General features: G+C 54.9%; 3 protein-coding genes and 1 long non-coding RNA gene across 9 annotated transcripts; 1 reads left to right on the top strand and 3 right to left on the bottom strand.

The window, feature by feature from the left end:
• Positions 1 to 7976, bottom strand: LOC113892379. The gene is made up of 2 exons (XR_003511036.1): positions 7724 to 7976; positions 1 to 631 (listed from the first exon to the last, which is right to left on the bottom strand). It is a non-coding gene; the product is annotated as an uncharacterized LOC113892379 (long non-coding RNA).
• On the top strand, positions 7403 to 21747 carry SPSB2 (splA/ryanodine receptor domain and SOCS box containing 2). Of its 4 annotated transcripts, none has more exons than XM_027541180.1 (3): positions 7413 to 7622; positions 7789 to 8536; positions 9499 to 9884. In XM_027541180.1, exons 2-3 carry the CDS (start codon positions 7873 to 7875, stop codon positions 9624 to 9626), a joined length of 792 nt encoding a protein of 263 aa, XP_027396981.1. In that variant the 5' UTR covers positions 7413 to 7622; positions 7789 to 7872; the 3' UTR covers positions 9627 to 9884. The 4 variants fall into 4 exon arrangements, with proteins under 4 accessions (XP_027396980.1, XP_027396981.1, XP_027396978.1 ...); XM_027541177.1 differs by lacking the exons at positions 7413 to 7622; positions 9499 to 9884 and adding exons at positions 20029 to 20221; positions 21453 to 21747 and having other exon boundaries at positions 7794 to 8536; XM_027541179.1 differs by having other exon boundaries at positions 7403 to 7622; positions 7789 to 9884.
• TPI1 (triosephosphate isomerase 1) lies at positions 9982 to 13436 on the bottom strand. The gene is made up of 7 exons (XM_027541181.1): positions 13189 to 13436; positions 11944 to 12067; positions 11744 to 11828; positions 11533 to 11665; positions 11173 to 11258; positions 10702 to 10789; positions 9982 to 10570 (listed from the first exon to the last, which is right to left on the bottom strand). Exons 1-7 carry the CDS (start codon positions 13412 to 13414, stop codon positions 10452 to 10454), a joined length of 861 nt encoding a protein of 286 aa, XP_027396982.1. The 5' UTR covers positions 13415 to 13436; the 3' UTR covers positions 9982 to 10451.
• Positions 14347 to 27862, bottom strand: USP5 (ubiquitin specific peptidase 5). Of its 3 annotated transcripts, none has more exons than XM_027541171.1 (20): positions 27647 to 27862; positions 24767 to 24892; positions 24444 to 24510; positions 24081 to 24214; positions 23789 to 23934; positions 23335 to 23519; positions 22775 to 22869; positions 21790 to 21983; positions 21001 to 21072; positions 20648 to 20735; positions 20390 to 20515; positions 19394 to 19547; positions 18908 to 19082; positions 18192 to 18280; positions 17220 to 17411; positions 16576 to 16719; positions 16340 to 16485; positions 15972 to 16125; positions 15636 to 15720; positions 14347 to 15013 (listed from the first exon to the last, which is right to left on the bottom strand). In XM_027541171.1, exons 1-20 carry the CDS (start codon positions 27755 to 27757, stop codon positions 14920 to 14922), a joined length of 2577 nt encoding a protein of 858 aa, XP_027396972.1. In that variant the 5' UTR covers positions 27758 to 27862; the 3' UTR covers positions 14347 to 14919. The 3 variants fall into 3 exon arrangements, with proteins under 3 accessions (XP_027396972.1, XP_027396974.1, XP_027396973.1); XM_027541173.1 differs by having other exon boundaries at positions 17289 to 17411; XM_027541172.1 differs by having other exon boundaries at positions 20663 to 20735.
• Positions 27863 to 27906: the final 44 nt, after the last annotated feature.

The following is a 27906-nucleotide window of genomic DNA, read 5'->3' as shown; positions in this document are numbered from 1 at the left end:
TTCCACCTCCTTTCCTGGAGGCAGTGCAGCAGAGTGTTTAATAAAGCCAGAGAGTTCTACAAAGATACAAATCCCAGTGTCCTTAAAAAAAATTTTTTTTTTTTTCTTCTGTACACCAACATTTCAAATGCAAAGTCCTGGGTAGTTGTAGTATTTTTCCTGATTTGCTTTTACAGCTTACATCCTAGAAGCAAAGTTGGACATCAGAGAGAAAGGCCTTGGCTTTGTCATTGCTACTCACAGGTGGCAGTACCACTCTGCAGTCCCACACACTTTATGAATGTGCTCATAAAGGCATTGAAGTCTTCCTCCCCCCAACATCACCCCTGTCCTTCGCTCTGCTGTAAGCATGAAGTTCTGTTTCGAAGTCACATGCATGAGGCTGAGATTCCTCCTTGAGAGCCAGGGAGAGCTGATCCTGGGCTTAATGTGGTCATGAGTTGAACGATTTGAAGATGCTCCAATATTTCCAGTTGCATCCTTTATATTAAGTAGGCATGGAAACAAGCCTCAAACAGTTCTTGCATGTTGGGAAGAATGTGTTTAGAACTTTAAGGGTTTTCTGTTGACAAAGAAGTGAAACTCACTGAGCAGCCATATCAAGTGGATCATGGTGGCTCTGTGGAAGAAACTGAAAAACATGAAGAACAGAAAAACAGTAATAAAAAACTGAGGAACTGATAAAGAGGAAGAACCGAACAGCTCAAATTTTCATAAACTTGTTACAGTGTTCCATGCTGTAAAATAACTGAACAATTTCATTTCTGAACAAAATCCCTCTGTGTAGAGAAACCTGAAAAGTACATGTGGTTAAATCTATACATTGTAATTCCTTGTAACCCAACAATTCTGCGCATAAGTATGCCCCCGACAAAAATGAGCTGCCTAGGTCCATCAAACGACTCCTGATAACTGTACACAGTAGCTTTCTCCATAGTAGCTAAAAATGGAAACAGTTGTGGTATATCCATACAACGTGCACATGCTGTGTGCTCAGTTGTGTCTGACTCTTTGTGACCCCCTGGACTATAGGCTGCCAGGCTCCTCTGTCCATGGAATATTCCAGGCAAGATTACTGGAGTGGGTTGCCATTTCCTCCTCCAGGGGATCTTCCCGACCCAAGTCTCCTGTGTCTCCTGCATTTCAGGTGGACTCTTTACTTGCTGAACCATCAGGGAAGCCCACTCATACAATGGAAAACTCAAACAACTATCATTTCATGCAACAACATGGATGACTCTCAAAGACATAATGTTGAGAAAAAAACAGGTCAGACACAAAAGAATACAAAGAATACATACTGTATTGTTTCATTTGCAAGAAATCGATGAAGTCAGTCAGTCCGTCAGTTCAGTCGCTCAGTCATGTCTGACTCTTTGCCACCCCATGGACTGCAGCACACCAGGCCTCCCTGTCCATCACCAACGCCCACGGCTTACTCAAACTCATGTCCATTGAGTAGGTGATGCCATCCAACCATCTCATCCTCTGTGGTCCCCTTCTCTTGCTTTCAATCCTTCCCAGCATCAGGGTCTTTTCAGATGAGTCAGCTGTTCACAGCAGGTGGCCAAAGTAAAGCTAATCTATAGAGCTCAAACAACCAGTCCATTCTAAAGGAGATCAGCCCTGGGTGTTCTTTGGAAGGAATGATGCTAAAGCTGAAACTCCAGTACTTTGGCCACCTCATGCGAAGAGTTGACTCATTGGAAAAGACTGATGCTGGAAGGGATTGGGGGCAGGAGGAGAAGGGGACGACAGAGGATGAGATGGCTGGATGGCACCACCGACTCAATGGACGTGGGTTTGAGTGAACTCCGGGAGTTGGTGATGGATAGGGAGGCCTGGCGTGCTGCAATTCATGGGATTGCAAAGAGTCGGACACGACTGAGCAACTGAACTGAACTGAACTGAGGAGGTACTTTTAGGGGTATTGTGTCAGGTCAAGAAAGAGCTGTCTGGAATGCTGGACATTTTCTTCATCTTTTTGCTATATATAAATATGTAAAATTCCCTGAGCAGTTTCAGGTTAGTGTACTTTGTATATGTTCAGTTCAGTTCAGTTGAGTTCAGTCGCTCAGTCGTGTCCGACTCTTTGCAACCCCATGAATCGCAGCACGCCAGGCCTCCCTGTCCATCACCAAATCCCAGAGTTCACTCAGACTCACGTCCATTGAGTCAGTGATGCCATCCAGCCATCTCATCCTCTGTCGTCCCCTTTTCCTCCTGCCCCCAATCCCTCCCAGCATCAGAGTCTTTTCCAATGAGTCAACTCTTCGCATGAGGTGGCCAAAGTACTGGAGTTTCAGCTTTAGCATCATTCCTTCCAAAGAAATCCCAGGGCTGATCTCCTTCACAATGGACTGGTTGGATCTCCTTGCAGTCCAAGGGACTTTCAAGAGTCTTCTCCAACACCACAGTTCAAAAGCATCAATTCTTCGGCGCTCAGCTTTCTTCACAGTCCAACTCTCACATTCATACATGACCACTGGAAAAACCATAGCCTTGACTAGACGGACCTTTGTTGGCAAAGTAATGTTTCTGCTTTTGAATATGCTATCTAGGTTGGTCATAACTTTTCTTCCAAGGAGTAAGCATCTTTTAATTTCATGGCTGCAGTCACCATCTGTAGTGATTTTGGAGCCCAGAAAAATAAAGTCTGACACTGTTTCCACTGTTTCCCCATCTATCTCCCATGAAGTGATGGGACCAGATGCCATGATCTTCGTCTTCTGAATGTTGAGCTTTAAGCCAACTTTTTCACTCTCCACTTTCATTTTCATCAAGAGGCTTTTGAGTTCCTCTTCACTTTCTGCCATAAGGGTGGTGTCATCTGCATATCTGAGGTTATTGATATTTCTCCCGGCAATCTTGATTCCAGCTTGTGTTTCTTCCAGCCCAGCGTTTCTCATGATGTACTCTGCATATAAGTTAAATAACCAGGGTGACAATATGTTACATTTCAGTAAAAAAAAAAAAAGTTAAAATTACTTGTAGCACTATGGGATATTTGAGCTATTACCAGCAAATTGAGCAGTTCAAGAGTCAGCGGGAACAATTGGTGAAGAAGCATTGAAATCACCAACAGCTGAGCATGTGCAGCTTCTCAAACTGAGCTAGAGTTGGCCTTGGATTCGGCTTGATATCCGTCCGCCAAGACATATCTTTATTTTTGTTGTCGCACTGGCAAGAATATCCAGGTTGGGTGGATGACAAGTGTTCAGGTTCACATCTTTCTTTCTGTTTATAATTTTTTCTTTTTCTTCTTTTTTTAGTATTTATTTGGCAGCGTCATCTTAATTGAAGCATACTGGATCTCTATTGCATCATGTGGGATCTTTCTTTTTAATGTGCGTTCTTTCTCTTTAATTATAATAATATAAAGGACTTTCCTGATGGTCCAGTGGTGAAGACTCCATGCTTCCAGTGCAGGGGGTGTGGGTTTGATCCCTCGTCAGAGAACTAAGAGCCCACATGGGGCATGGCAGAAAGAGAAAAGAAAATTATATTCTGTACATCATTGTATGTGTACTGCCCTGTATTGTGTTTTACATGAAGCTAACATATGCTACAAAGAGTCTGACACAACTTAGCAACTTAGTGACTGAACAACATCTGCTGTACCTAATAGATGGGGTAGTAAGGGATTTTCAAGGGTAATTTTAACTATGAGACGCAATTGGCCCTTTGCTTCTCTACCCTCTAAAAATGTGAAGCATGTAGCACAGTGTCTGGCATCCAGGCAGTACCTTCAACCTGGACCCCCACCTCCTACAACACACACGTGCTCTCTCACTAAAGCTGCCAATGACTGAAAACATTGTGTATGTAATCAGACTTGAATTGTCTGCTGTGCTGTGTCCTCCTTGTCTTCTAACTCTGCACACTCACACTCTGCACACACACTCCAGGGCCCCTCTTGATTCCTGGAATTCAACTCCTGGCTGACACACTTCCCAAATTTATATCTCTAGTCCAGGCTTCTCACTACTCCACCCCCCATCCCCAGGCCTTTCTTTTTCTTTTCCAGACTTGCCATTGTCAAGCATGTTCTGGATGGTTCCACTGAGTTGTTCCAGCACCTCAAAAACCTGTCCTAAAGTGAACCCACCATCTCTTTCTCCCACCCTCCTGCCCTGTCCCCATTGGCTCCTCTTTCGTCATCTCCACCTTCACTTGTGGCACCACCTTCTAACAAATTCTTCCTGGCTAGAAACCTCCCTTTTGGATTTTCCTGGTGGTGTAGTGGTTAAGTATCCATCTTGCAATGAAGGGGAAATGGGTTCCCCTGGTCTGGGAACTAAGACCCCACATGCTTCGGGGCAACAAAATTCTTGCGCCACAACTACCAAGTGTAAGGAGAGCGTGGAGAAAAAGACAGCGACCCGGGCATTCAGGCAGAGAAAGATTTATTATAGAAGAGAGAAAATGACCGGCTTTAGAGAGAAACCAGTGCCCTCCCTTTACAGCCAACCCTTCTTATACCCATTGGTGGGAAATTGTGCCCTGAAGGGAGGGGGCCTTAGTTTATCTTTAGCCCACACCTGGGGTCTTGTGATCATGTAGTCTGAGGGGTCTCACAGCTGGGTTGTCACGTAGTCTTGAGAAACTGGCACCAGCAGGGAAAAACAGGATATCTCCTTAAGGGAAAAATAGGATGCCACCAGGGCAATGTGGCCACTGTGACTTCGTCCCTTGTTGTCAGGTCGCCACAATGGGTCATTTTTAAATTATACCCTATGAGCCCCTTGTGGGCCCTAACACTGAGCCCACAAGCTCTTGAGCTGATGCTCCACAACAAGAGGCGCCCCCCGCCCTCCCCCGTGCAGTCAAAATGAAAAAAGGAAACCTCCCTTTCTCTCCTTCCTCCTCCTGGCCTTAGCATCTAATCAGTCACCAGATCTTGCCGTTTCATCAGTGTTTCTTGAATTCTTTTCATCCTTATTTCAACTGCCCTATTCCAGGCTCTCAACACTTTGTCAACTGGGCCACTGGAACCAATCTTCTTGCTCCCATCTATGTCCCTTGAAGCCTGCTTTCCATTGCTGCCAGGGGGATCTTTCTAAAAGGAGTTTTCCGCCATGTTCCTCCCCAGTTTCTTTCTTATGTGGCTCCCCGTTACCCATCTGTCCTACCAGTTAACGTTTGCATTCTTAGGCCTCCTGATCTCACACCCACTTCCCTAGGCTTGTGTGTCTCAAGCTTCCGTTCTTGCTACAGAAACCCTGAAGTCTTCCAAGCGCTACTGCTTCTGTTTTTTGTTTTTTGGTTGCACTGGATCTTCATTACAGTGCACGAGTTCCTCAGTGCAGTGACTGCTCTTGTTGTGGAGCACAGGCTCTAGGCACGTGGGCCTCCGAGGTTGTGACACACGGGCTAAGTGCTCCGTGGCATGTGAAATCTCCCGGGACCTGGGATGGAAGCCATATCCCCTGCACTGGCAGGGAGAGTCTTATGTACTGTACCACCAGGGAAGTCCTGGTTTTTTTTTGTTGTTGTTGTTGTTTTTTGTTGACCACTCAGTCTGAATGTCTTCTTCATGCAGTGACTCTAATCCAATCTCTGTCCTGCAGAACCACTTGTCAGATAAATTCCTTGTCTTTTTTTCCTTTTTTGGCCGCACTGTGTGGCATGAGGGATCTTAGTTCCCTGACCGGGGATCGAATGTATGCCCCCTGCAGTGGAAGCATGAAGTCTTAACCACTGGACACCCAGGGAAATCTCCTGTCATTCTTAAAGATTCAGTCCACTGTCATCTCCTCCAGGACACTTTCCTTTCTAAACTGCTTGATCCCTGGTTAGCAGTCCTATCCTTTTTACTCCCCTAGTACCTTCTAGATACCCAGAATTTTATCTAACACATGATAAACTGTTTTATAAATGTTCTTGTAACTTCCTTGAGGATTCACTGCTTAGTCCTTAGTGCTCAGCACACATGATTAAATTTGAACCAGAAATTGTTCTAAGTGCTTTACTGAATAATCTCACCGGATCCTCACTAGAGCTTATGCAGTAGATAAACCAATAGTATCTCCATTTTACAGACAGAGGAACAGGCATGAGGAAGTTAGTATTGGCCCAAGGTCCCCTGCCTAAAAGCCTTCAGGCATTCACATCCAGTCAGCCTGTCTCCACAGCAGGTATTGCCACTATCTTATATTGTGCTAAATCGCTCAGCTGTCTCCAACTCTTTACGATCCCATGGACTGTACCCCTCCAGATGCCTCTGTCCATGGGGATTTTCCTGGCAAGAATACTGGAGAGGGTTGTCATTTCCTCCTGCAGGGAGTCTTCCCAATTCAGGGATCAGATCGGTGTTTCCCTCATTGAGAAATTATTTACTGCTGAGTCACGGATATTGCATCTCTATAAAATGGGCACTTGGGACTTCCCTGGTTGCCCAGTGGTTAAGAATCTGCCTTGCAATGCAAGGGACGCAGGTCTGATCCCTAGTTAGGGAACTAATATCCCACATGTCTCAGAGCAACTAAGCCCATGCGATGCAACTAGAGAATCTGTGCTCTGCAGTGAAAGATTTCTTATAATGCATCTAAGGCCTGATGCAGTCAAATAAATACTTTTAAAAAGATAAAACGGGCCCTTAGTAAATGTTATGGAAACAGAAATAGCTATGCTTAGTTGAGTGCATACTACTAGCAGACTTTGCCTGGATTGTCTCAACCCTGTGAAGTAAGCACCATCATTATTCCCATATCACATAGGAGAAAACAGCTCTGGAGATGTTTGGCAACCTCTCCAAGGTCACAGAGCTAATTAGTGCAGTAGCTTCTCGCACAAGCAAGGTCTTAACCACTGCACTACCAGATGAGGCCACTAGCTCAGCAGTGGATTCATGTGTAGGGTGATGCATGCAGAGCCAGAAACTCAGATTTCAGAGCCCCAGGCTTACAGCCGGCTGACTCACACCCCAGGTCAGAAAAAGATCAGCCCAGTAACATGACCTAGAATCAGCAGCACTCGGAAATAGACGGCACCACAATGGAGGTCCTTCCTTGACCTCGTGTCCCGTATCCCGAGGGGCTCAGGAGCTGGTTGCCCAGGCGACTCAAAGTTTTTGAAGAACAGACCTCCAGGGACCTCAAAGCGACGATACCATGAAAGGGTTAATTCTGAGCTTGGGCTGCCTGGGGCGGACTCCCTAGTGGCCAAGAATGGGTTAAGCGCCGGGCAGATGGCCTCGGGGGCGGCCTGCACGCTGCCCAGAGGTTAACTGCCCGTGAGTGGCCTCTACGCACCACGGGGCCCCGACGGCCCCCGCCTCAGCCAAGTGGTAACTACCCTCTAGGGCCCCCACGGGGGTCGTGGCCTCGGGGCGCGACTCGACCTGGCGCAGCAGCGAGAGGGTTAACCGCCCCAAAGGGCTTTGTGGGCGGGGCCTGGGGGCGCGGCCTGGGGGCGGGGCCGAAGGCGGAAGCGGCAGGGGTTCTGCCCCCTGCGCGCTTCGGTAACTTTCGGCTCGGCTCCTCCGGAGGGCAGGCGACCTCCGGGCACGCGAAGCCGGGCGAGGTTCGGGGGCGGTGACAGGGGCACGGAGCGGGTGAAGGGGACGGTCCCTGGGCAGGTTCAAAGGCGGCGAACTCGCGAGTCTCGAGAGGCCCGGACAGGTAGGTGAGGGCAGGGTAACGATGGGCCTAGGAGCTTTGAGGGGAGCGAAAAGGGAGGAGAGGAGCGGTGAGCAAACCTGGGGACAAGGATGGATGCAAACCTGAGTGACGAGTCCCCTCCAGGATCCCTCGGTTCACACCCTCTTCTCTCCCAAATCCTCGCTAGGTCGATCCCGACCCGGAGCTCAACTTTCAGAAGAGAGACGCCGCAGCAAACCTCTCTCGGGGAATCGTCCAGCTCCTCATCTCCATGGGCCAGACGGCCTTGGCAGGGGGCAGCAGCGACCCCTCCACCCCACAGGCCCTGTACCCTGACAGGTCTCGTCCCGAGGGCTTGGAGGAGCTGCTGTCTGCTCCCCCTCCTGACCTGGGGGCCCAGAGGCGCCACGGCTGGAACCCCAAGGACTGCTCGGAGAACATCGAGGTCAAGGAAGGGGGCTTGTGCTTTGAACGGCGGCCCGTGGCCCAGAGCACTGATGGGGCCCGAGGGAAGAGGGGCTACTCGAGCGGCCTGCACGCCTGGGAGATCAGCTGGCCCCGGGAACAGAGGGGCACCCACGCCGTGGTGGGCGTGGCCACAGCCCGCGCCCCGCTGCAGGCTGACCACTATGCGGCGCTGCTGGGTAGCAACAGCGAGTCGTGGGGCTGGGACATTGGGCGGGGGAAACTGTACCATCAGAGCAAGGGGCCTGGGGCCCCCCAGTATCCACCTGGACCTCAGGGTGAGCCGCTGGAGGTGCCAGAGAGGCTGCTGGTGGTACTGGACATGGAGGAGGGAACTCTGGGCTACGCTGTCGGGGGCACCTACCTGGGACCGGCCTTCCGCGGACTGAAGGGCAGGACCCTCTATCCAGCAGTAAGCGCGGTCTGGGGCCAGTGCCAGGTCCGCATCAACTACCTGGGCGAAAGGAGAGGTGAGGCCTGGGACGGGTGTGGGGCGAGTGTTCGGTCCCTGGTGGCTGTGGTTTGGGATGGATGCTCAGCACCTTACAACCACAGAGGGAATGGGCCATCATCTGACTGGTCTGCTACTCAGTTCAGTGCCAGGATTGGCTAAGGGACTTCACAGCTGTTACCTAAGTTCATCTTCCTAACAGTCCTAGAGGTAAAAGTAAGTAAAAGTTGGGAAAGCAACTTGCTAGTAGGTGGTGAATCCTCAGAACGGAGGGACACACCCCAGGGATTAGGGCTTCTCAGGAGAGCTCAGCCCCTGGAACAAGAGGTGCAAAGGGTTAAATCTGCCCTGAGCTAGGAGTCCAACTCCAGGAGGAAGAGGACCTGCGGTGCCAGGCACCCAGGGCGTGTACCTGGCTCTTTGGGCTCTGACTCTGTGACACACACCTACTTCCTTCTTCCACCAAACCCCAGGAAGGAGCCATTGAGGCTGGGGCACCTGGAAGGAGAGCAGTGAAGGAGGCAGGCCTCGAGGTGGGGCTGCGGGCAGAGGCCTCCTTGGGGAACCAGGGAGCCAGGCCTTTCTGCAGTTGCAAAGTCTTCAGTGGAGGGTGGCTGCCTCTCCCCACTGTAGCCCATGGGAACCATTGTAGAGTGAAGAAGGCCTGCCTTTTTCACCAGCCCCAGTGCCAAGGCCTCTCTAGATTCAAAGCCTGGGCCAGCCCCACTGTCAGAGCCCCCTTGGCCCCTTGCTTAGAGGGCCTTAGGGCTTCACCCCAGCTCTGACTGGGGATGCGTGAGATCTGAGATGCCTCCCCCAGAGCAGATACACAACTTAAGGGCACCTTAGGCCTCCCGCTCAACCGTGGTGGGAGTGGACTTGCAGCCGGAGAAGAGAGGGAACCTGGGCAGGACCCCGTGGTTTGAGGACTTCTGGCTGGAGGTCGCACCCCTACTCACCTTCCCTCCTTCTCTTCCCCAGCGGAACCACACTCCCTTCGGCACCTGAGCCGCCTGAGCGTGCGCCACGCCCTGGGGGACACCCGGCTAGGCCTCGTTTCCGCCCTGCCCCTGCCCCCTGCCCTGAAGCGCTACCTGCTCTACCAGTGACTCGGGGAACCACACGTGGCCCTGGGGCCTTGACTCACCCCTCGGGGGCAGGAGGCACTGCTGGCTACCTACCACCAGGGAGACTGCGGGCAGGCAAGGCTGGGTCCCACCCCCACTCCCACCTCAGGTCTGAGTGCCGCCCTCCAGAGCCACCACCCAGAGGGTGGAAGGGATGGAGCTGTTAGTCAAGGCTGTGGCAGCCTGGTACACAAGACATTTTTGCAAGTAAAAATTATAAGAGATGTGCTGCTGTAGAAACTGGTCTGTGGTATTTTGGGGCACAAGGGTCCCCGAGCTGCCCCAAGAAAGGCAAAGATATGATGGGGGCAAGTTTAGTGAAGAACAACCACAGGGCTCAGTGCCAGGTGTTTATTCCCCCACACGCGGGACTGCTCAGACGCAACACACACAGGCGTTGGCACCGTGGGAGGGAGCAGCGCCCTGGCCTCAGCTGAGGACAGGGCTTTCTCTCAGCCCTTGGCCTCATGGCGGGAGACGGGACAGGACCAGTTCTCTCCTGTCTTCACTGGGGACTGAGGGGACCCACGAGCAAACCACCCTCCCACCTCTCAGCCAAGAAGCAGCCACCTTGGTGACAGGTTTAGTTCCAACGGGTACAGTAAGTGGAGGCGGGATTGTTCTGGTCCCAACCATGACAAGGTAGGGTGTAAACGGTAAAGGAAGAGGTACTTTGGATTCGGCCACGAGAGGGGTCAGGCGACACCACGAGAAGCATGTGTGGAGGTCGGGGGGCAGTACAGTTACTAGGCTTCTGAGCTACCTAGTCCCTGGCTCAGCAGGAAGGGTAGTGGAGATAGACAGGGCTTATTGTTTGGCATTGATAATGTCAACGAACTCAGGCTTGAGGGAAGCACCGCCCACAAGGAAGCCATCCACATCAGGCTGGCTTGCCAGCTCCTTGCAGGTTGCCCCCGTCACAGAACCTGGGAAGGGAGACAAGAGCAGGAGTGGTCAGCGATGATATGAGGGTACTCCACACCGACCTCCAGGTTGAAGGAGGGCTCGGTCTGGTTCTCAGCCCACCCCACCTCAGGCTGGAGCCAAACCCACTTACCCCCATAAATGATGCGGGCGCTCTGAGCCACTGCATCAGAGACGTTGGACTTAAGCCATCCCCGGAGCTTTTCGTGTACTTCCTGGGCCTAGAACAAGAAGCCAGACTAAGACCTTCACTCACTGGGGAAAAAACCCTGGGCTCCAGTGGAGACAGGCAATGTGGTTTGCGGGCAAGAACCCTGGGGCTTCAATCCCACCCAGGCCCTGGAATGGGTATCCTGGGACAAGTAACTCTCTTTTCTCCTTTTATTATTTAGTCTTGACGTGTAGCATGCAGGATTGACATGTAGCATTCAAGATCTTAGTTCCCTGACTAGGGTCAAACCAGTGCCCCCTGCAGTGGAGTCTTAACCTCCAGGGAAGTCCCTCTCCTGTCTTTTAAATGAGGGGTTGGCCCAGGTGGTCTCTGTGGTCATCCAGTTCTATCAAGACAGGGGAGGATGAGGACAGGGCTCCTGGGCTTGGTTACCTGTTGCGGTGTTGCCGTCTTGCCAGTACCAATGGCCCACACAGGCTCATAGGCCAAGACAACCTTGCTCCAATCCTTCACATTATCTGTGGGACAGAGATCACAGGTGGCAGGGTGAAAACAAGGAAGAACATAACCAGTGGTTTCCCAGAGAACGAGAGTGCTGGTGGCCTACTGCCCCCTGGTGGCTATTATAGGAAAGTGACATTAGAGGCAGGAGTAGAAGTAATAGGAGGGATACAGGATTCCCACCCTCCCCTTTCCTGCATCAGCACCAGATAGGCTCAGGCTGCAGGGCATCCGACCCCACCCTCTGTGTCTCATAGCCCTGGGTTCAAAGGCCCCTTTTTCCAGAGATACCTGCGATGACCTTGGTTTGCTCGAAAACAACCTTCTCCGTGATGCCAGCTTCCCTCTCATCTAACTTCTCCCCAATGCAGGCAATCACTCCAAGTCCCTCTGCCAGGGCATGGGCCACTTTCTGCCCAATCAGCTGTTGAGGAACGGACTTGGTGAGCACCCGTCTAGGAACAAGCCAGCCCTCATCTCCTCCCCCCGCCCCGTTACTAACCTCATCTGACTCCCCAAAGACATGCCTTCTCTCGGAGTGCCCCAGGACTACCCACGTGGCTCCAAGATCTTTGATCATGCCAGGGCTAAAGGAAGAGAAAAGCCGTGGTTCAGCAGGGAGCCCACCCTGTCGCTGTCCCCTCCATGAGGACAGTGAGGGCTGGGGGTCCCCCTCCCACCCCTCTGCCACTAGCATCTTACCTGATCTCCCCCGTAAAGGCCCCATTGGCCACTTTGTAACAGTTCTGCGCAGCCACGGCAATCTTGGGATCTAGCTTCTGCCGGGCGAAGTCAATGTAGGCGGTGGGGGGTGCGCAAACCACCTCTGAGGATGAGATGGTGACAGACGGGATGAGATCACAGGGAAATCTTCATTCCCCAGACCCCATCCTGTGCTCCAGAGTCCCCTCGCCTTCACCACTTTCTTAGTTCTGCTTTTGCCCTTTTTCACCCCAGCACGATCATCTCTGTCCACTTTGCAGCCCAGGCTGGGCCTGTACCCAAGTCTTTGAGCCTCCCAGGTACCCCTGAGAGGCCATGGCCCTTGCCCTGCCCTCTGCTCTTTAGCAGCTGTGGCTCTGATTTCCCCAGGCTATTCTGGGCCTGAGCACCTCTTAGACTCAGCATTCTCTGGGGGCCAACCCCGCCTCCCTTCTAAAATAGCCCATCACCACCTCCCCTAGGCCAGGCCAGGATTTTCAGCAAAAGCAGAAGCCAACTCCTGGGATTTGTACTAGGGTCTTTGGGATAATAAACCACAAGAGGATGCCTCTTGATCAGCTCCGAGGTTCTGTGACTTAGGTGGGTGAGGGGACAAGGACGCAGGCCGTGGGTGGCAGCGAGTCGACCAGTTCCTAGAGGCCTTGCGCTTTCCCGTTTTTAGGCTGGAGAAAACGGTAGGAGCGCGCCTCATTCCCAAATGGCTCTGCCCCTTTCCGCGGAAGGCCGGAGTCCTACAGGACGCCGAGAGGACTGGATCGGAGCGATAGCTCAGGAGGCCGACGTGGTTGGGTAGGGGAGCTCTGCGGACCCGGCGAGGCGCGGGGAGGAGTCTCCGGCGGGCTACGTGCGGCGCCGCACGGAGCCGGCGCCCAGGGGGCAGCCGGAGCCGGCAGGCAGCCTCCACCCCCACGCACCGGGCAGCCGCCCGCTTCTCCCGATCGCCCGCAGGGGCTGGGCTCACCTTTCAGTCCCGGCCGGTGCAGGCCCCGTCTGCGCCCCGGGGCCACCATCCGCCCCACGACCCACAGCCAGGGGGTACCGTGAGATGCGGCCCCGCCTTTCCCCGCCGTAACACCCCCGGTTCAGCGGCCGCGGAGCTCAGGCCCAGATCCCGACAGCCCTGGACCCCAGCCCTGCACGCAGGGCCACGCGGACCCGGGCTGAGTTCCGGAGAGGGCGACCACGCCCGACCGCCCACCCTGGCCCTCCCTGGCCAGGGCTCACCGGTGTCGGCTGGCACCTTGGCCGCGTTCAGAGTGTTGATGAGTTCCCCCAGATTGTTCTTCCTCCCGTTCATCTTCCAGTTCCCCCCAACGAAGAACTTCCTGGAGGGCGCCATGGCTGAGGAGCAGGCACGCTGAAGGTCAGGAGCAGCGCGCCCCCGCGTCCACTGGCCGCTTATATAGAGCGCGGAGATGCAGAAACCCGCCCCCTCTGCGTCCTCGTCCATGGCTGGCCCGGCCCGCGGGAGCCCTGCCCCCGGCCCCGCCCGCCGCCCGCCGCAGCCCTGCCCCTGATCCCGCCCGCCGCCCGCGTTGCGAGGTTCTGACGTTACCCCCTTTCTTGTAGCAACGTTCCACGGCTGTCGCGGGCTCGCTTGGGTCGCTTTCAGCTTGAAATGCCTGACTTTAGGGAGAAGGCGCGAACTGTGCGCCCCGCGCTCCGGGGAACCCCCGCTTCACGGCTGCAGCCCCCCCGCCCCACAGAGGGCTAGAAGGCTCCCCCAGGGGCGCTCGCTGGCTGGCTGAAGGCCTGGACACTCCACTCCACTCCAGGCTTGGCCTCAGAGCCGTGAGGGGCATTTTTCCAACTCCGGGAAAAGGAACCCCCCCTGCCCCCATCAGAGCGGCCACATCCCTGACTGCTGAGCAGGCACCTTTGACCTACCCAGGGCCAGCCCAGCCCCACAGTTAACTGGGCAAGTAACAGGGTTCACAGGCAGAGGGACGACCCACGTGGGCTGGACACCGTGCAGCTACTAAAGAGGCAGTTCAGAGGTCTGCCCTGCCCCCAGGAGTACCTCACTTTTTGCTCCAGCGGCCAGGGCCAGACAAGGGACTGCAAGGCCTGGTGCCCAGGGCTCCCCACTGGGCGCCTGGGGACACTCAAGAAGAACCCATTTGGGCCCCCTCTCACGTGACCTTCCTCTACTTCCCTGCATGACAGCCCCCACCCCTCAGCCTCCCTCCCTCTCCTGCCCCCGTGAGCACCTCACTCAGCCCCCAATTTCCCAAGAGCAGTAAAAAGTATAGAACTGCCTGGCAGTGGGGTGGGGAGGGGGCGCAGAGCGGCACAGAGGAGCAGGGCCCGTGGTTCTCAAAACCTGACCCTCCTGCTAACCCAGGAAAGACAGTCTCCCCCCAGATATCAAACAGGACACGCTTGAGCCACGTAACTTTTATTCACATCCTGTATTTTGGCATTTTCCAGAGAAGGACAGGGAGAGACAGGGTGGGGCAAAGATTGAGGCAGGAGGGCGAGGGGGGCCTGGCTCCCCATTTCCCTCACATCCCTCCTGGCCCTGCCACACGGGGAGCACACACAAAGGGGGAGGGGAGGCACAGAAGCCCCCTCAGTGGAGGCGGCAGCACAAAGCTACACCCACGCCACACACACACACGCCCACCCACACCCACGCACACACACGAACAAGCCCGCTCCACACTGGGCAGGCGGGATCACAGAAGCAGAGCGCTGTGGGGTTAAGGGCAGGGAAGCAACAGTCTCCTCACAGACAGGCGGCAGGCCCCTCCCGCCCCCTCCGACTCCATTCCCAAGGTCTCCCCGGAGCCCCCCCAACCCCACGCTTTGCCTGGCCATTCTCTCCTGGCCTCTAGCTTCTTCCCTGCTGCTGGGGACGAAAAGAAAAGGGGTACCGAGCAGGGAGGTGTCCATCCCTCAGCCCCATTCCTCATGCTGGGCGGTCCGTCCCCCGGGTGCCCTCAGGGCAGGCTCTTAGCTGGCCACTCTCTGGTAGAAGTAGATGTAGCCTAGGTCCTTGGGCGGCTTCTCAGAGGCACACACTTTCTGGTCGTTGTAGATCACCCACCTGGGGAAGGGGGTGGGGAGAAGGGTGAACGACCCAGGCATCCTCTAGTGTGTCTGTCTGATGTGGTCCCTGGACTCGACCCTCGTGTGTCCTTTGCCTTCAGAGGCAAAGGCTCGCAACCTTCTCTGCCTGGGCCCCCAGACTCAGCCCAGCTGCCTCCTGTCTGAAGGGAGTGTCCCATCTCACAGGTCATTTCTACTCTGTGTCTTCGGACCCCTGTGCTGTCTTTACAGCCTACCCCCATCTATTCCTTTACGGTAGAGGTCAGCAAGCTTTGTCAAGGCCAGACAGGAAATATTTCAGGTTTGCAGGCCACCTGGTCTATGCAGCTATGCAATTTGCCTGCAGCAGTGTGAAAATAGCCACAGATGATACATAAATGAATGTGGCCGTGGTCGTTAAAACTATTTATAAAAGCGAGTGGCCCAATTCAGCCCTGGAGCCCTAATTTGCCCATCTCTGCCCTCAGGCTTTCCATCAATTTCTGGTGAATTGTGGCCTGCACCAGGCAGTCCCTTATGTTCCCACCCACACCCCACGAATATTCTAGGGTCTTCCAGGATGCCCCTACCCATTCCCCCTACCCACTCCCCCATTCAGAAGGCACGGGCTGGCTCCTCACCTGCCTTCCTTCTTGATATGGCAGACGTAGTGACCACACATGGTCGAGGTGCCCATGTGACTAATGAAGGCAAAGAGCTGATACTCTGGGGAAAGGGAGAGAGGGCAGAGCAGACAGTGAGGGAGGGGGATGTGTCCAGCAGCTCATGACCAGGGTGGGATTTCAGGGACGGCAGACAGGCTGGGCCCGTCTATCTCAGCCTCCCAGGACCCCAGCTTCAGGAGTCACGTCCACGGAAAGAAACTTCTAATGCTGCACCCTCTTGAGGGAAGCAGAGCCCCCTGGCAGTGAAGACCTAGTAGAGCAGATTGGCTAGATTCTCCCCGCGACACTCACTTCCAGGACCATCCCGGACTTTAGGTCCCACTGGAATGGACTCGGAGATAGAGTCGGCAGCCGAGCGGCCCTCTGAGATGTCCATGGCAGCTTCTGCGTCCAGGTCATCAATGTGACTGAAGATCCAATCCACAGCCCGTTCTAAACTGTTGTTCTTGGGGAGGAGGGAAGTGTTACTTTTTTAAAAAGTAAGGTCAGGGTTGAGAAACCCCAGCAAAGGCCTCTGCTCCTTCATCACAGCCATTCAAGAGTGGAGCCCCAGACTGGCCAAACCACAGGGGTAGTCCTCACTTGCTCCTGAGGGGTGGAACTTCACCCCCGCCCCCATCTTCCCAGCGGACCTGTCCTCAGCTGGGGGGCACCCCTACCGTGGCCCGCAGGGCTTTCAGGGCCTGGTCCCGGGAGAAGCCCATGGAGACGATGGTGGTCACACAGTCCTCCGGTGGGGGGTCAGCGGCTGCACTCGTGGAGCCGGGCCCGCTGGAGCCAGGCAGGATGAGGGGGTTTGCAAAATCTGGGGATGGAAGCGGTTCAAGTGTTTGGGGGAGATGCTGGCCCTGCCCGCCACGCCCCTCCCCGGCTCCAGCTCCCCAGCCCTGCCTACCCGGGTCGTCCATGTGTGACATGACCCAGTTCATGGCGGCCTCGGCCCCGCTGTTGCCAGTGTAGTAGACGGCTTTGCGGCAGGCGTCCATGGGGAAGCCCATCTCCACTAGCTGGATGATGACGGACTCATCCAACATGGGCGCTGCGGGGGAGAAGCATGGGCACAGGGGCCTGACTCCTTGGGCCACTCCCTGCCCCTCCCCCCAGCCCTCTCCCAACCACACGTTCCATGCGTTTTTTCCTCCACGGCCTGGCACCTTATTCCAGAACTAAAATGGCAACACAGCCTCATGTGGGGCCAGCACTATCCTCAAGGTCTACAGAACTGAGGCCAGAGGCGCCCCAGGGAGCCGCTTCCCAGTTCATTCTCCCACAACAGGCTGTTTCCGGAGTATGAGCTGGAGCCCCCACCCCCGCCCCCAGGCCACGAGGTTACACGAGCAGAGGCAATTAGCCAGCGCTGCTCCACCCACACAGAGAACAGAAGCTGGGGTGCTCTCTCAATCCTCACGTCCATCAAGGGGGCAGAGACAATTTGAAAGGGAGGACAGGAGGAGCACGAAGGACAGGGTCAAGGGGTGGCAGGCAGAGAAGACCCCCATCAGCAAGGGAAAGAGACAGGCAGGAAAAAGAGTCACTAACATGTCGGAGAGGAGAAGTGAGGGGAGCAGAAGGAGTCTTCGTCTTCGTTGCCATAGAAACCAAGGCTACCTTTGGGCTCATCCGGAGTGACCAGGGGTGGGGCAATGTCGGGCAGCTCCTCCTCTCCAGGCTGCAGCCCTGTGCCCCTCAGCTGGGAGATGTCTAGCTCCTCGGGCATCTCAATGGACACATCTAGAAAGCGTACGGCAGGACAAAGGTCACCTGGGCAGATCCCCGAAGCCCTCCTGGGAAGAGCACTCTAGGAATCTCAGGCCCCTACCCCCATCTTGCTCTGTAATAAGATGATGGGCAGAGCAGGACCCACTGCCGTGTGATAAAAATAACCACAGGCTGGGTGGGGGGGTGGGGGGTAAGTGAACAGGATTCCAGCCTTAGATCTACCACCAATGAGCCATGAGCCAGAGCAGGGTCTCTGACCGTGCCACAGAACGATTCTGTACTTCCGTGGGGCTCAACTTCTCTAGGAAATGAAGCTAGATCTGGGATTGGCAAAGCCGTCAGGGGCCTATGAGACCCGTGAAAACAAACTGTTTCAAGATTATCAAGATGAAAACATCTTACCAACTGTATAAAAGTAAAACTATGAAAACCACTTTTGCTTGTGCAAGCCATAACTGTAAAATCAAAGAAGTCTTAAACAACAGCGTCCTATGTATAGCACAGCACGCTGTACTCGATATCCTATGATAAATCAGAACCAAAAAATTTAAAAAGGAATATATATGTATTTAATATAACTGAACAGCTTTGCTCTACAGCAGTAACACCATGTTGTAAGTCAATGATACTTCAACTAAAAAAGGTAGTTAAAATTTTTTTTTAAATCAAAGAAGTCTTAGTAATGTTTCCCCTTTCAGAGGAAAGCTGAAGAAGCCCTAGTTTACACGGCAAGGCCCCTTCTTTTTCTACCATTTTCTGCTTAACCTCCCTTGCTCGTCCCGGCCACCATACCCAGTTTCTTGGGCACCCAGTCCAAGCCGAAGGTGAACTTCTTGATCTGGATGACCAGGTAGTCGGGGAATGAGGCAAATCGTGTGGTCCTAGAGAAGAGAGAATGGCCTGGTACCCAGAGAAGCTGTCCTGAAAGCCCCACCCGGGTCCAGCCTCTCATATGTAGAACTAACCACCCTGAAGATAATTTCATGTTCCTTTCCTGCCCTGGACAGGCATCAGAGTGTCTGCAGACGAACGGCAGCAGAAGGTAGGGAGTAGGGGAATGGGGGGGTCTTCAGGAACAGCAAAGGGGCAGGTGGCTGAAATCTCGGAGACCAAAGCACTCTCTCAGATCTTAAGTTCACGCCAGTGACGGGTGAGCAAAAAGTAAGACTATGTGCTAGAAATCTCAGTTCTGTCCACGACTGTTCCTAAGTGCCCATGCTCTGCTAGCACTGGGGAAGTGAGCAGACAGAGGCTTCCTGAAAAGTGGCCCCATCCACCCCAAGACAGACGAAGACTGGCAGGGGCAGGTCAAGGTGACATGTAGCAGTTATCCAAGTCCACTCCTGCCAGGGCCTCTCGGTTCCCCTCAGGCCCCAGGTTACCTGCCTCATGTTACCTTCCAAATCACGGAAGCCTGAGTTCTGACCACAAAGGGATGAGAGAACGCACAAGAGGCTGACAGCATCTCGGGGATGACCCTCACGGAGGCCGGGACCCATAGGACTTACTTGACGGCGACTGACTTGGCCTGCAGGGCCGTGCTCCAGAAGTCGTCCACCTGCTCGGGGGCGCCGTAGGCCTCCAGGCAGGAGCTGAAGGGCACCTGGGCCCGAACCAGCTCAGGCAGAGGCAGCTTCTCCTCTTCAGCTTGCCGCTTCTTCTCCTCATACTCCAGAAGCTCCTCTGGTGACAGAAGCAGTAGGTGGACCCTTCAGAGGGGCCGAGCCACATCCCCCCTCAGCCCTGGCCTACTGCCTCTGAGTCCACGGCTATCTCAGCTCCTCTGCCTCCCCAAACCCACCAGACACACGTCTGCCTGTGACCTGGCCTCTTTCTCAGCACAGCTCAGCTGACCAGCTGCACGCAAGGTCAATCCCACACCCCCGCCTGGTCGACAAGCAGGGCTACTGCGGGCTCTGCTCCTGAAAGGCACCCAAGCCCCATCACTGCCAGGCTTCAGACCCCAGGCCCTGGGAGGGTAGCAGAGCACCCACCTTTGTTCAGGGCCGCGTCCATGGGCACAGGCAGCTGCATGATGTAGTCCACTCGCTGGGTATACTTCACCTTCTCCGTGGCCAGGCACTTGATCTTTTCCTCCACCAGGAAGCGGAACACTTCGTTAGGATTTTCAGAGCTCCGGCAATTCCTCTATGGGGAAGAGTCAGGGTGGGGAGGTCTGGACAGCCAAGCACTGGGGTGGGGGCCTACAAGAGTCACTGGGGGGTCAGGGAGAGGGGGGAACGGAAGGGAGAGGGGCACAAAGAGGTGCAGGGACGGAAGAGCAGAGCAGAAACCTTCCCTCATCAACCTGCCAGTTCCGGCCCATCCTGGCACTGCAAGACTGCGTGGGAAAGTGCCGGTACTTTCTTTTTTTAATGTGGACCTCCTTTTTTAAAAAGTCTTTACTGGGGACTTCCCTGGTGGTGCAGTGGCTAAGACTCCACCCTCCCAATGCAGGGGCCCAGGTTCGATCCCTGGTCGGGGAGCTGGATGCCACTTGTGGAAACGAGTAAGAGTTCACGTGCCACGATGACAGATTAAAGATCCCGTGCGCCAAAACTAAGACCAGCACTAAATATTAAAAAAAAAAAAAAATTTATTGAATTTGTTATAATATCGGTTGTTTCAGGTTTCTTGGCCTGGAGGATCCTGGGTTCCCGACCAGGGATTGATCCTGCACCCCCCTGTGCTGGAAGGCGAAGTCTTAACCACTGGACCACCAGGGAAGTCCCCTGTACTTTCTTTCTAAGCACCAAGTGCTCGCCTATCATTTTCTTTGGGAGCATCCTTCATCAGGCTGCAAGCGTAACAAGTGTCCTCAGGTGCAAACGCCACTCTCAGGAAAGGCTCAGTGCTCGGGGTCACTGGGGCGGGGCTGGGCTGGGGCTGACAGAGGAGGAGGAACAAGTGAGCAGCGGGAAGAAGGGAGTGAACTGAAGTGCAGGTAGACAGGAGGAGAGTGAAGATCGCCCCATCTTCCCTGTCCTCACCTCCACCATGTTGATAAGGTGCAGGAAGAACTCTTGGGCATCCTGCTGCCGGTTGGTGGAGAACTCGGGGTGACCCTTGCCAATGAGGGCCTTGAACATCCGAGGGGCGATGCCATCTTGGACTTCCTAGGCAGAGTTGGGGCAGCCATTCAGCCAGGGCCCAAGAGGCCACCAAGTGGCCTTCTTTAGACACCTCCCAGATGGATCTTAGTTTCCCCACCATTCCAGAGCCTGAGAGGGACGGAGGTCCAGACCCACCTTCTGCTCCGTTACCTGCTCCCCATCACCCGACTCTGGTGCTGGCTTGGAATACTCCCCCGAGAGCAGGCCGTGGCCCAGCTTGGCCCTGTGTCATCACCCAAGAGAACCATTTAGTTTTCGTCTGACACCACCAATCTACCCCTTACCTCCCCAACTCAACCCCTGCTCAAACCCCCTTAGACAACTCTCTTAAATGTGAACCACCTTAGATTCCATGGGAACCCAACTCAAGGCAGACAGCATGCTTACAAGACAGCCATCGGAAAGTGTCTAGTTGGCCAGAGGCTACACTGTTGCTCCCTTCAGGGGGTCGTGGAGGAGAAAGAGGGCACACAGGCCCGACTACGTACACCTGGGTGCTGAAGTCCTGGGTGGGGTCCGTTGGGGCGTTCTGGAAGATCTTTTCCAGCTTATCCACGTACCTGAGCCAAGGGAAGGATCACTGAAGGGGCTGTGGCCAGGCCCAGAGGAAAAGGGAAAGGAGTGGTCATCTACCAGTTCAGGGAAGAGGTCCCTCCAGAGTGGGGAGACATGTGTTTGACACTTGGGGTCCACGTCTTTCCAGCAACACGCCTTCCCTCCCCTTCCCAAACCGGTCAGCATGCAGGGTACACAAGCCTCTGCCCCGAGACGGAGCTACGGGATGGGAGAAGACACTCAGAAGGATAAATACAGTTCATATTCTTTGAATAGAACGTGTCAATATGTTCTAAATTTTCACATGTGTCTCAGGCCTTCCTATTTAGACAGGATGCTCACTTCCCTAACCCTAACTTGCCTTTCTTCTGTCTCCATGTCCCAGCCCTCCCCTCTCCCCCATTAGGTGCTCATCTGATGTCACTGGCCCAAAATAAAGAGCACCTGTTGGCCCTTGAGCCCATCAGGAGGCCTGGAAGAGCCCTGGGACTGAGCATCTGGCCCTACCAGTGGGCTCGTATATAAACAACTTCACAACCTGCTCCCTGGCATGTACCAAGAACCAAGACTGAGCTAGAACAGAGGTCCTGAGGGCACCAGAGGTGGGCGCCCAGAGGCTGGCCGCTAGGAGAGAGCTGGGGGTCAGGGCACAGAGCCAGGGGCCTGGCTGCGGAGAGAGGGCCTGGGGGCGGGGGCTGGCGGCGGGGGTAAGGAGGACTCACTTCCTCTGGAAGTCGGGGATGCTGAAGAGCACCTGGACCACCGAGTTGAGGTAGCAGCTGTTGCCCAGGTTGCGGATGCCGGTGTAGCCGGGCCCGGACAGTGGCTTGAGCGGCACCGCCGACTCCTGGATCAGCTCCCACTCGCCGATGCGCTGGTTCATGTCTATCTCCAGCTCCGTCATCGTCTTGTCCGTCTGCACGGGAGGAGGCACTTCAGACCTGCGTCTTTTTTTCTTTTTAATTTAGCTGAGCCAGGTCTTAGCTGGGGCATGTGGAATCTACTTTCCTGACCTGGGATTGAACCCAGGCCCTCTGCACTGGAAGCACGGGCTTTTAGCCACTGGACCACCAGGGAAGCCCTAGACCTGTGTCCTTTATGTTCTAAAACATAGTCTAGGATGAGAGCCAGCTGGAGAGAGCCTGGAACGTGATGAATTATGGACCCAGACATGGAAGGCCTATTGGGCATCCCCCAGTGCAAGTTCTGGAAGGCCACAGGCAACCAACCGTCCAGGGGCCCATCAGGCAACAGGCCTCCACCCACATGAGGGGATGAAATGAACATGACATCCCCTAGCTGAAATGTTCCTCCACCCTGAAGCCACCCCTTCTCACTCAGATCCCCATCCCAGCATCGCTTCCTCGGTCCCCTGGGCCCGGCGACCCCTGCTAGAAACTGCGCACAGTCATGGTCATTCCCTGCTGCACAAGCAGACAAGGGACGCCTGCGTCTCACCTGGTAGAAGCCTACAAGCCAAGGACCACCCCTGCCTCATTCAGAGTGACCAGCACACAGTAGGCGCTCAGTAATAGTTGCTGAATGATGAAATGATTCTACAAGGCTTTTCACAGGCAGCCCACGAATCCTGGGAACTGGGGTTACCGTGGCATCTCTCCCCACCTTGTCGCCTCACCCTCAGCCTTGGGCAAGGAAGGCAGGCCTGACGGGCAGGGATGAGAGAATCTGAGCGGAGGGCGGTCTCACCTTCTGCATCTTCAGCATGTCGATACCAAAGTGGGACAGGTGCTCAGCCAGGTTGGGATCCAGGACCATGTCATCCTCGTCATACGAGTATACATCTAGTGTGGGAGGCAGGAGCAGAGTAGGGGGAGGGCAGTTCAGCCCCCACCCGACCACCAAGCCCACCCCCTGCCCTGAGAGGCTTGGTGGGACAGCTGGACGAGCCCAGAGGGCAACGCTCCTGGCTCCCTCAAGCGTCAGTGAGGCCTCGAGCCCTTCTTGGATTGGCTGTCAGAGAAGATGCAGTCAACAGGGTGAGGGCTGGAACTGGTTGTGTCTCCACGCAGCAGGAGGAGGCTCGAGAGTGAAGTGAGTTTGGAAGAAGACTTACTCTCTTACTTACGAGAGAATGACGGTCACCACTAGGAAGGGGACTGGGGTTTTGGGGGGCTATCTGAAAGTTCTGTTTCATCTGCAATATTTTCATTGTTTATCAGGAGACTGCACTCATGCCTTGTTCGTGTCATGTGAAATGAGTAGTGGTTCAGACCCAGTGATGTCCACGTGGAGGGGGCGGGGTGTACCAGCTCCGTCGGGAGTGATGGTGCCCAGCTTGACAGCCAGCGGGTAGCCCGTCTCCCGGAAGTGCTCCACAGCGTGGTTGTTGCCCCCGCTGCCGTCAAAGTAGCGCCGGCCACACAGGATGGAGCCATCCGTGAGGTTGAGCCACAGGTTCTCCCGCATGTCGCACTTGGAGCACTTCCAGCCACTGACCCCAGGGAAGAAAATGAGCCGAGTACAGGTCAGCGGTTTACGGGAGCGGTTGATGGGCAGACGGGGCTCTGCAGCTTCCCCCCTGGTCCAAGGCCTCTCTCATCTTCTCTCCTTGGGACATCCTCTCCCCCAGTCCAGTTCCTCATGAGTCTCCCTCCTTATTCTGCTCCTGAGCCTCTCTCCCTCCAGACTTCCAGGAGGGTGATCGCTCGCCCCTGCTCTGCAGGTCATGCCCCAAGGTTGGGGGGCAGGGGCAGGCCTCACCAGGGAGGGATCCGAGCAGGGTTGTCCAGCTGCTTGAGGTTGAAGGCATGCTTAGACACCTGTCGCACTTCCCCATCCCAGGCCTGCACCTCCTGCTTGCGGGAGGCTGAGTCGGCTGATAGGAGGGCCTCCACCGCGCTGGTCACCTGGGGGAAGCAGAGGGTCAGAGGCGGGACCCAGTTCCCACCCCACCCGCCCCTCGGTCTTCAGCTTTCCTGGAGCTTGCCCACCACACTGCTGCTCTGACCCCGCCTGCCCCAGAATCTTCAGTAGGGTGGGAAGGTATTTGTACCCGATCTCTGACAATGTCAGGCAGTCCCCCCAGCCCATCCCGGGCTATTTCCAGGTAATCCGGCAGAATGACGATCTTTACATCCTCATCGTATTCAAACTTCTCCTCGTTGAGGTCAAATCCGCCTTCGACACCTGGTGAGACAAGAAAGGAGCAGGGGCAGTGGGGTGGGGTAATGGGGGAGGGAGTGCGAGTAGGATGACCACCGCAGGGGGACTCCCCTCCTCTGATACAGTGCTTCACCTTGCCCCCTCCAGGGTCCCAGGGCCACTGACCAGGCCCCTCCTTTGGGGGCTTTCCTAGCACCTCTGAGAGCAGCAAAGACCAGCTCAGGGAAGAGAACAGGATGCCAGTGACGCTCACCGATGGCCAGTCGGGTGGGTTTCTTGCGGGGAGGGTCTCCAGTGCCTGAGGTCGCATCTTCCTCTTTCTACAGTGAGGCAGGAAGGGCACGATCAGCCCCAGCACCAGGGAAGGGACAAACGGACAATGGATGGACGGGGATGGAGTGGGTTAATCTCAGAAGAGAAGGGAGCTAAAAAAAAATCACACGTGCTGAGTTTTAATGGCCCCAGCAAAAGCAGGTGGGGGGGCGGAAATGAGGCCCCTGGGAGGTCAGGACGGGATAGACAGATTCAACCTGGTGGCCCAGCAGGATGAGCCTGAGGGCAGCAGGTCTTGCTTACCGGGCGCCGGGTCCGCCGGAGGTGCAGGTAGACGCGCTGGCCAGTCTTGTTAAAATGTCTCTCCACATACTGTTTTCCAAAGCCCAGGAATGTGTTCATGCAGATGTAGAGGCCACCCTCAGACTCCTGCAGGACAACAGGCAGGGGCAGAAACATGGGCGGGATGAAGCTTGGCCAGGGGAAGGCAAGACCTGGGGTTAGAAATGGGTGGCTTCCGGAAGCAAGGTCTGTCCTCAAACACTGTGTGGCCTCTGGCAAGTCACCTATTAGCCTTTCAGGACCTGGTACATGGCTAAGAGTCTCCCCATCCTCCTGTGACTTTGGCAACGGCCAACAAGGACACCAGGGCTGAGCAATGCCTGTCAGTCACCACTCCTCTTCCTTCTTTGAAGCCCTCCAGTCAACGCAAAGAACTCCCTTGATCTCCTTCCTGGAGCCTTGAGATCCAGAGTGAGTCGGGATCAACTACTACAGACCTGGGAAGAACTCCATGTCAGACACTGAACCTAAACCAGGAACACCATGACCAACCCCACCTGACCACCAAGATTCAGCAAACCTTCAAGACTAGAGGAGAAGAGATACTAGCATCTGAACATGACATCTAACCCTTGGGCTTGCCAGCAAGATCAGACCTTTCCTTTACCTCACTCTACCAGGTGATCAAACCCTGGCCCACACTGGTTTCATCTCCTCTTTCCTGCTAAAGGCTGGCTCCAAGGGACCCATGTGCTGCTTGGGGCTCACAGCTGAACCAGGACCCCGTCTGGCAAGGACATGAAGCCCAGCCTTCTCCAGCCACCACCTGGATGCCTCTCCCACCCCATCCCCGCCCCCCGCCGCCCCCCTCCTCCCCGGCCAATAACCAAATCTCCAAGAGGTCCCATCAACCTCCAATTTCAAAGCCATTCCCCTTCTGGAACAATCTAGCAACACTTTCTGAGACAGCTAGAATATACATTGCCCAGGAAGAAACCAGGGAAAAGACAAGTGTCCACTGTAAATCACAGCAGAGGAGGGGACATGGGCTTTCCCCAACCTGAGCGAGTCTACCAGTGCCCTTGTGAAGAGGGTGCTGGAGAAGGGGGAGAAGGAACCTGGAGACTACAGAGTCTTCTCTCAGATCCAAGCAACAACAAGGCATGTTCTTTCTGGAATTAAAGCCTCAGTGGCCTTGAAAAATTCTCTGCTGGGAATTAAAAATAGGGCAGTTCTCCATCCCATAGATCGCTCTGTACCACTCCTGAGAACTGTGCGGGTTACAAAATTTATGAACAAATAGAGCATTTCTCATCAGGGATGTCACATAAACTCTTTCTACCATGAACCCAATTTAAAGATAATCAAATATGCCGGAAGTTGGTTACCAAAGCCAACCAATGGAGACCTCTTGACAGGGAAGAGAGAAGAAAAGTATAAAGAGATCAAAACCCCTTTTGGATTATTCAAACCATTACTAAGGAGAGAGACAGGAGTATAGAAAGGGAGACTTCTACCATCTGTTGATAATTAAGGAAAAAATCTTTTCTTCCTGAGAAAGACAGCGCTTCACCATCCATGCACTTGATAAACTGGGAGGCCTGTGGGAGCTCTACAGTGATTAAACTCCTCTGTTGCCAATAAAAGATGCTGATTCCACCAAGGACTGGGAACCCCAGAGTTCTGCTCTGAGCAGCTGTCCTCTTTACGTTCTGCCAAAGCTAGACTTCAGAGAAGCAGCATGGTTGTCTGAGGCCCAGATCAAAGCCTAGCAAACCAAGCAACCCACAAATCACAGTGATGACCCTGAAATGGGCCTTAGATCACCCTGCTATACTCAGCACTGGCGATGCATTAATGAAGCCTTTCCACTCTGACTTGCAGTTTTCCCAGCCATGAGTTGGTCTGGCTGAACACCCTGGGCAGGGCCCACAGCGGCTTGAGGGAGGGGTCGGGGGGGCGGATCCCAGCCAGGCTGCTGCCCTCAGTTCAGGCTCTGGCCTGGCTAGAGGCTTGTGTCTGCCTGACGGTGTCACAGGAAGGCAGAACTGCAGGAAGGGAGGTACCGGGTGGAGCCTGCCAAACGTGAAGCACGGTGTGGGTGGTGGCTTTGTCTAACTAGTCAGGAGTGGGAGTGGGATAGGAAAGAAGCCTTAGTGTCCCCCACGAAAGAAACCATCTCTCTGGGAATACTTTTCAAAGGTTTCCCTCTGCTCTCTCTGATGGACGGGAGAAAGAAAGGGGGTTGCGGCCATGATTCACCTCAAAGGAGAAACGACTAGAGCTTTCCTCTCCTCTTCCCCCCTCCTCCACCCCCCACCCAATGACCCACCTCCCCGCCCCCTGACCATATTAACCATGGGTGGAGGCTCTATAACTCAGCCTTTCTCAGAACCAGCCTTCTTCAAGGCCACTTCCAGGCTACTAGGCACCTGGGAACTGCAGTCCCCACCCTACTACCCCCAACCCGGGCTCAGAACAGCGGGGTGGTAGTGGGGGGGGGGGGGGTCGCCCCATCCCTCCCACACGAGACTACAAAACCCGGAGAGCCATGCGCGACAGGCAAGGCCAACTCCCAGGCTTTCCCAGGGGTCCACGTGGGAGATGTAGTCCGGCAACTGGGTGGAGCCTCTAGCTTAGAACGTCAATGAGGGGAGTGAGCGACTACAATCCCCACAGTACTCCACGAGACGAGGAGCGGATGGGGAGGGCGCGGTGGCTTTCGGGAGTGGTAGTCAGACGACAGCTCGCACGAATTCAAAGCAACGGCAGGAGTAGCGTGGAAGACTACAAGTCCCATGGTGCACCGCAGGGAGGCGGTGGCCCAAGCCTTGCAGGCCCCGGCAGAATGACCAGGGAGATGGAAGTCGTGCTCGCTGCGGGCGTGGGGAATGGGCTTACCGGTGTGTCGAAGGAGAAGGCGCACTCGTCTTTGTGGACCCGGTCTCCAGCCTTGGGGACCCGGATCGTCGGTAATACTGACAGCAGCGCCTCCTCACTCAGCTCCGCCATGACACCGGCACCAGCTCCTCCACACACAGCGGTTCTCACCGCTTCTAGTCCCCCCTACCCTTCCGTCCAATGAGCACCACTCGTTAGGGGCATGCGCCGAAGGGAAGACGCGCGAGAATGGCAGTTGGACCGAGCCTGCCCGCTAGTGC

This window comes from Bos indicus x Bos taurus, chromosome 5 (assembly GCF_003369695.1).
Source record: "Bos indicus x Bos taurus breed Angus x Brahman F1 hybrid chromosome 5, Bos_hybrid_MaternalHap_v2.0, whole genome shotgun sequence".
NCBI classification, from domain to species: Eukaryota; Metazoa; Chordata; class Mammalia; order Artiodactyla; family Bovidae; genus Bos; species Bos indicus x Bos taurus.
The sequence above is the reverse complement of the archived record's forward strand: the minus strand, read 5'-3'. Positions and strand labels throughout refer to the sequence as shown.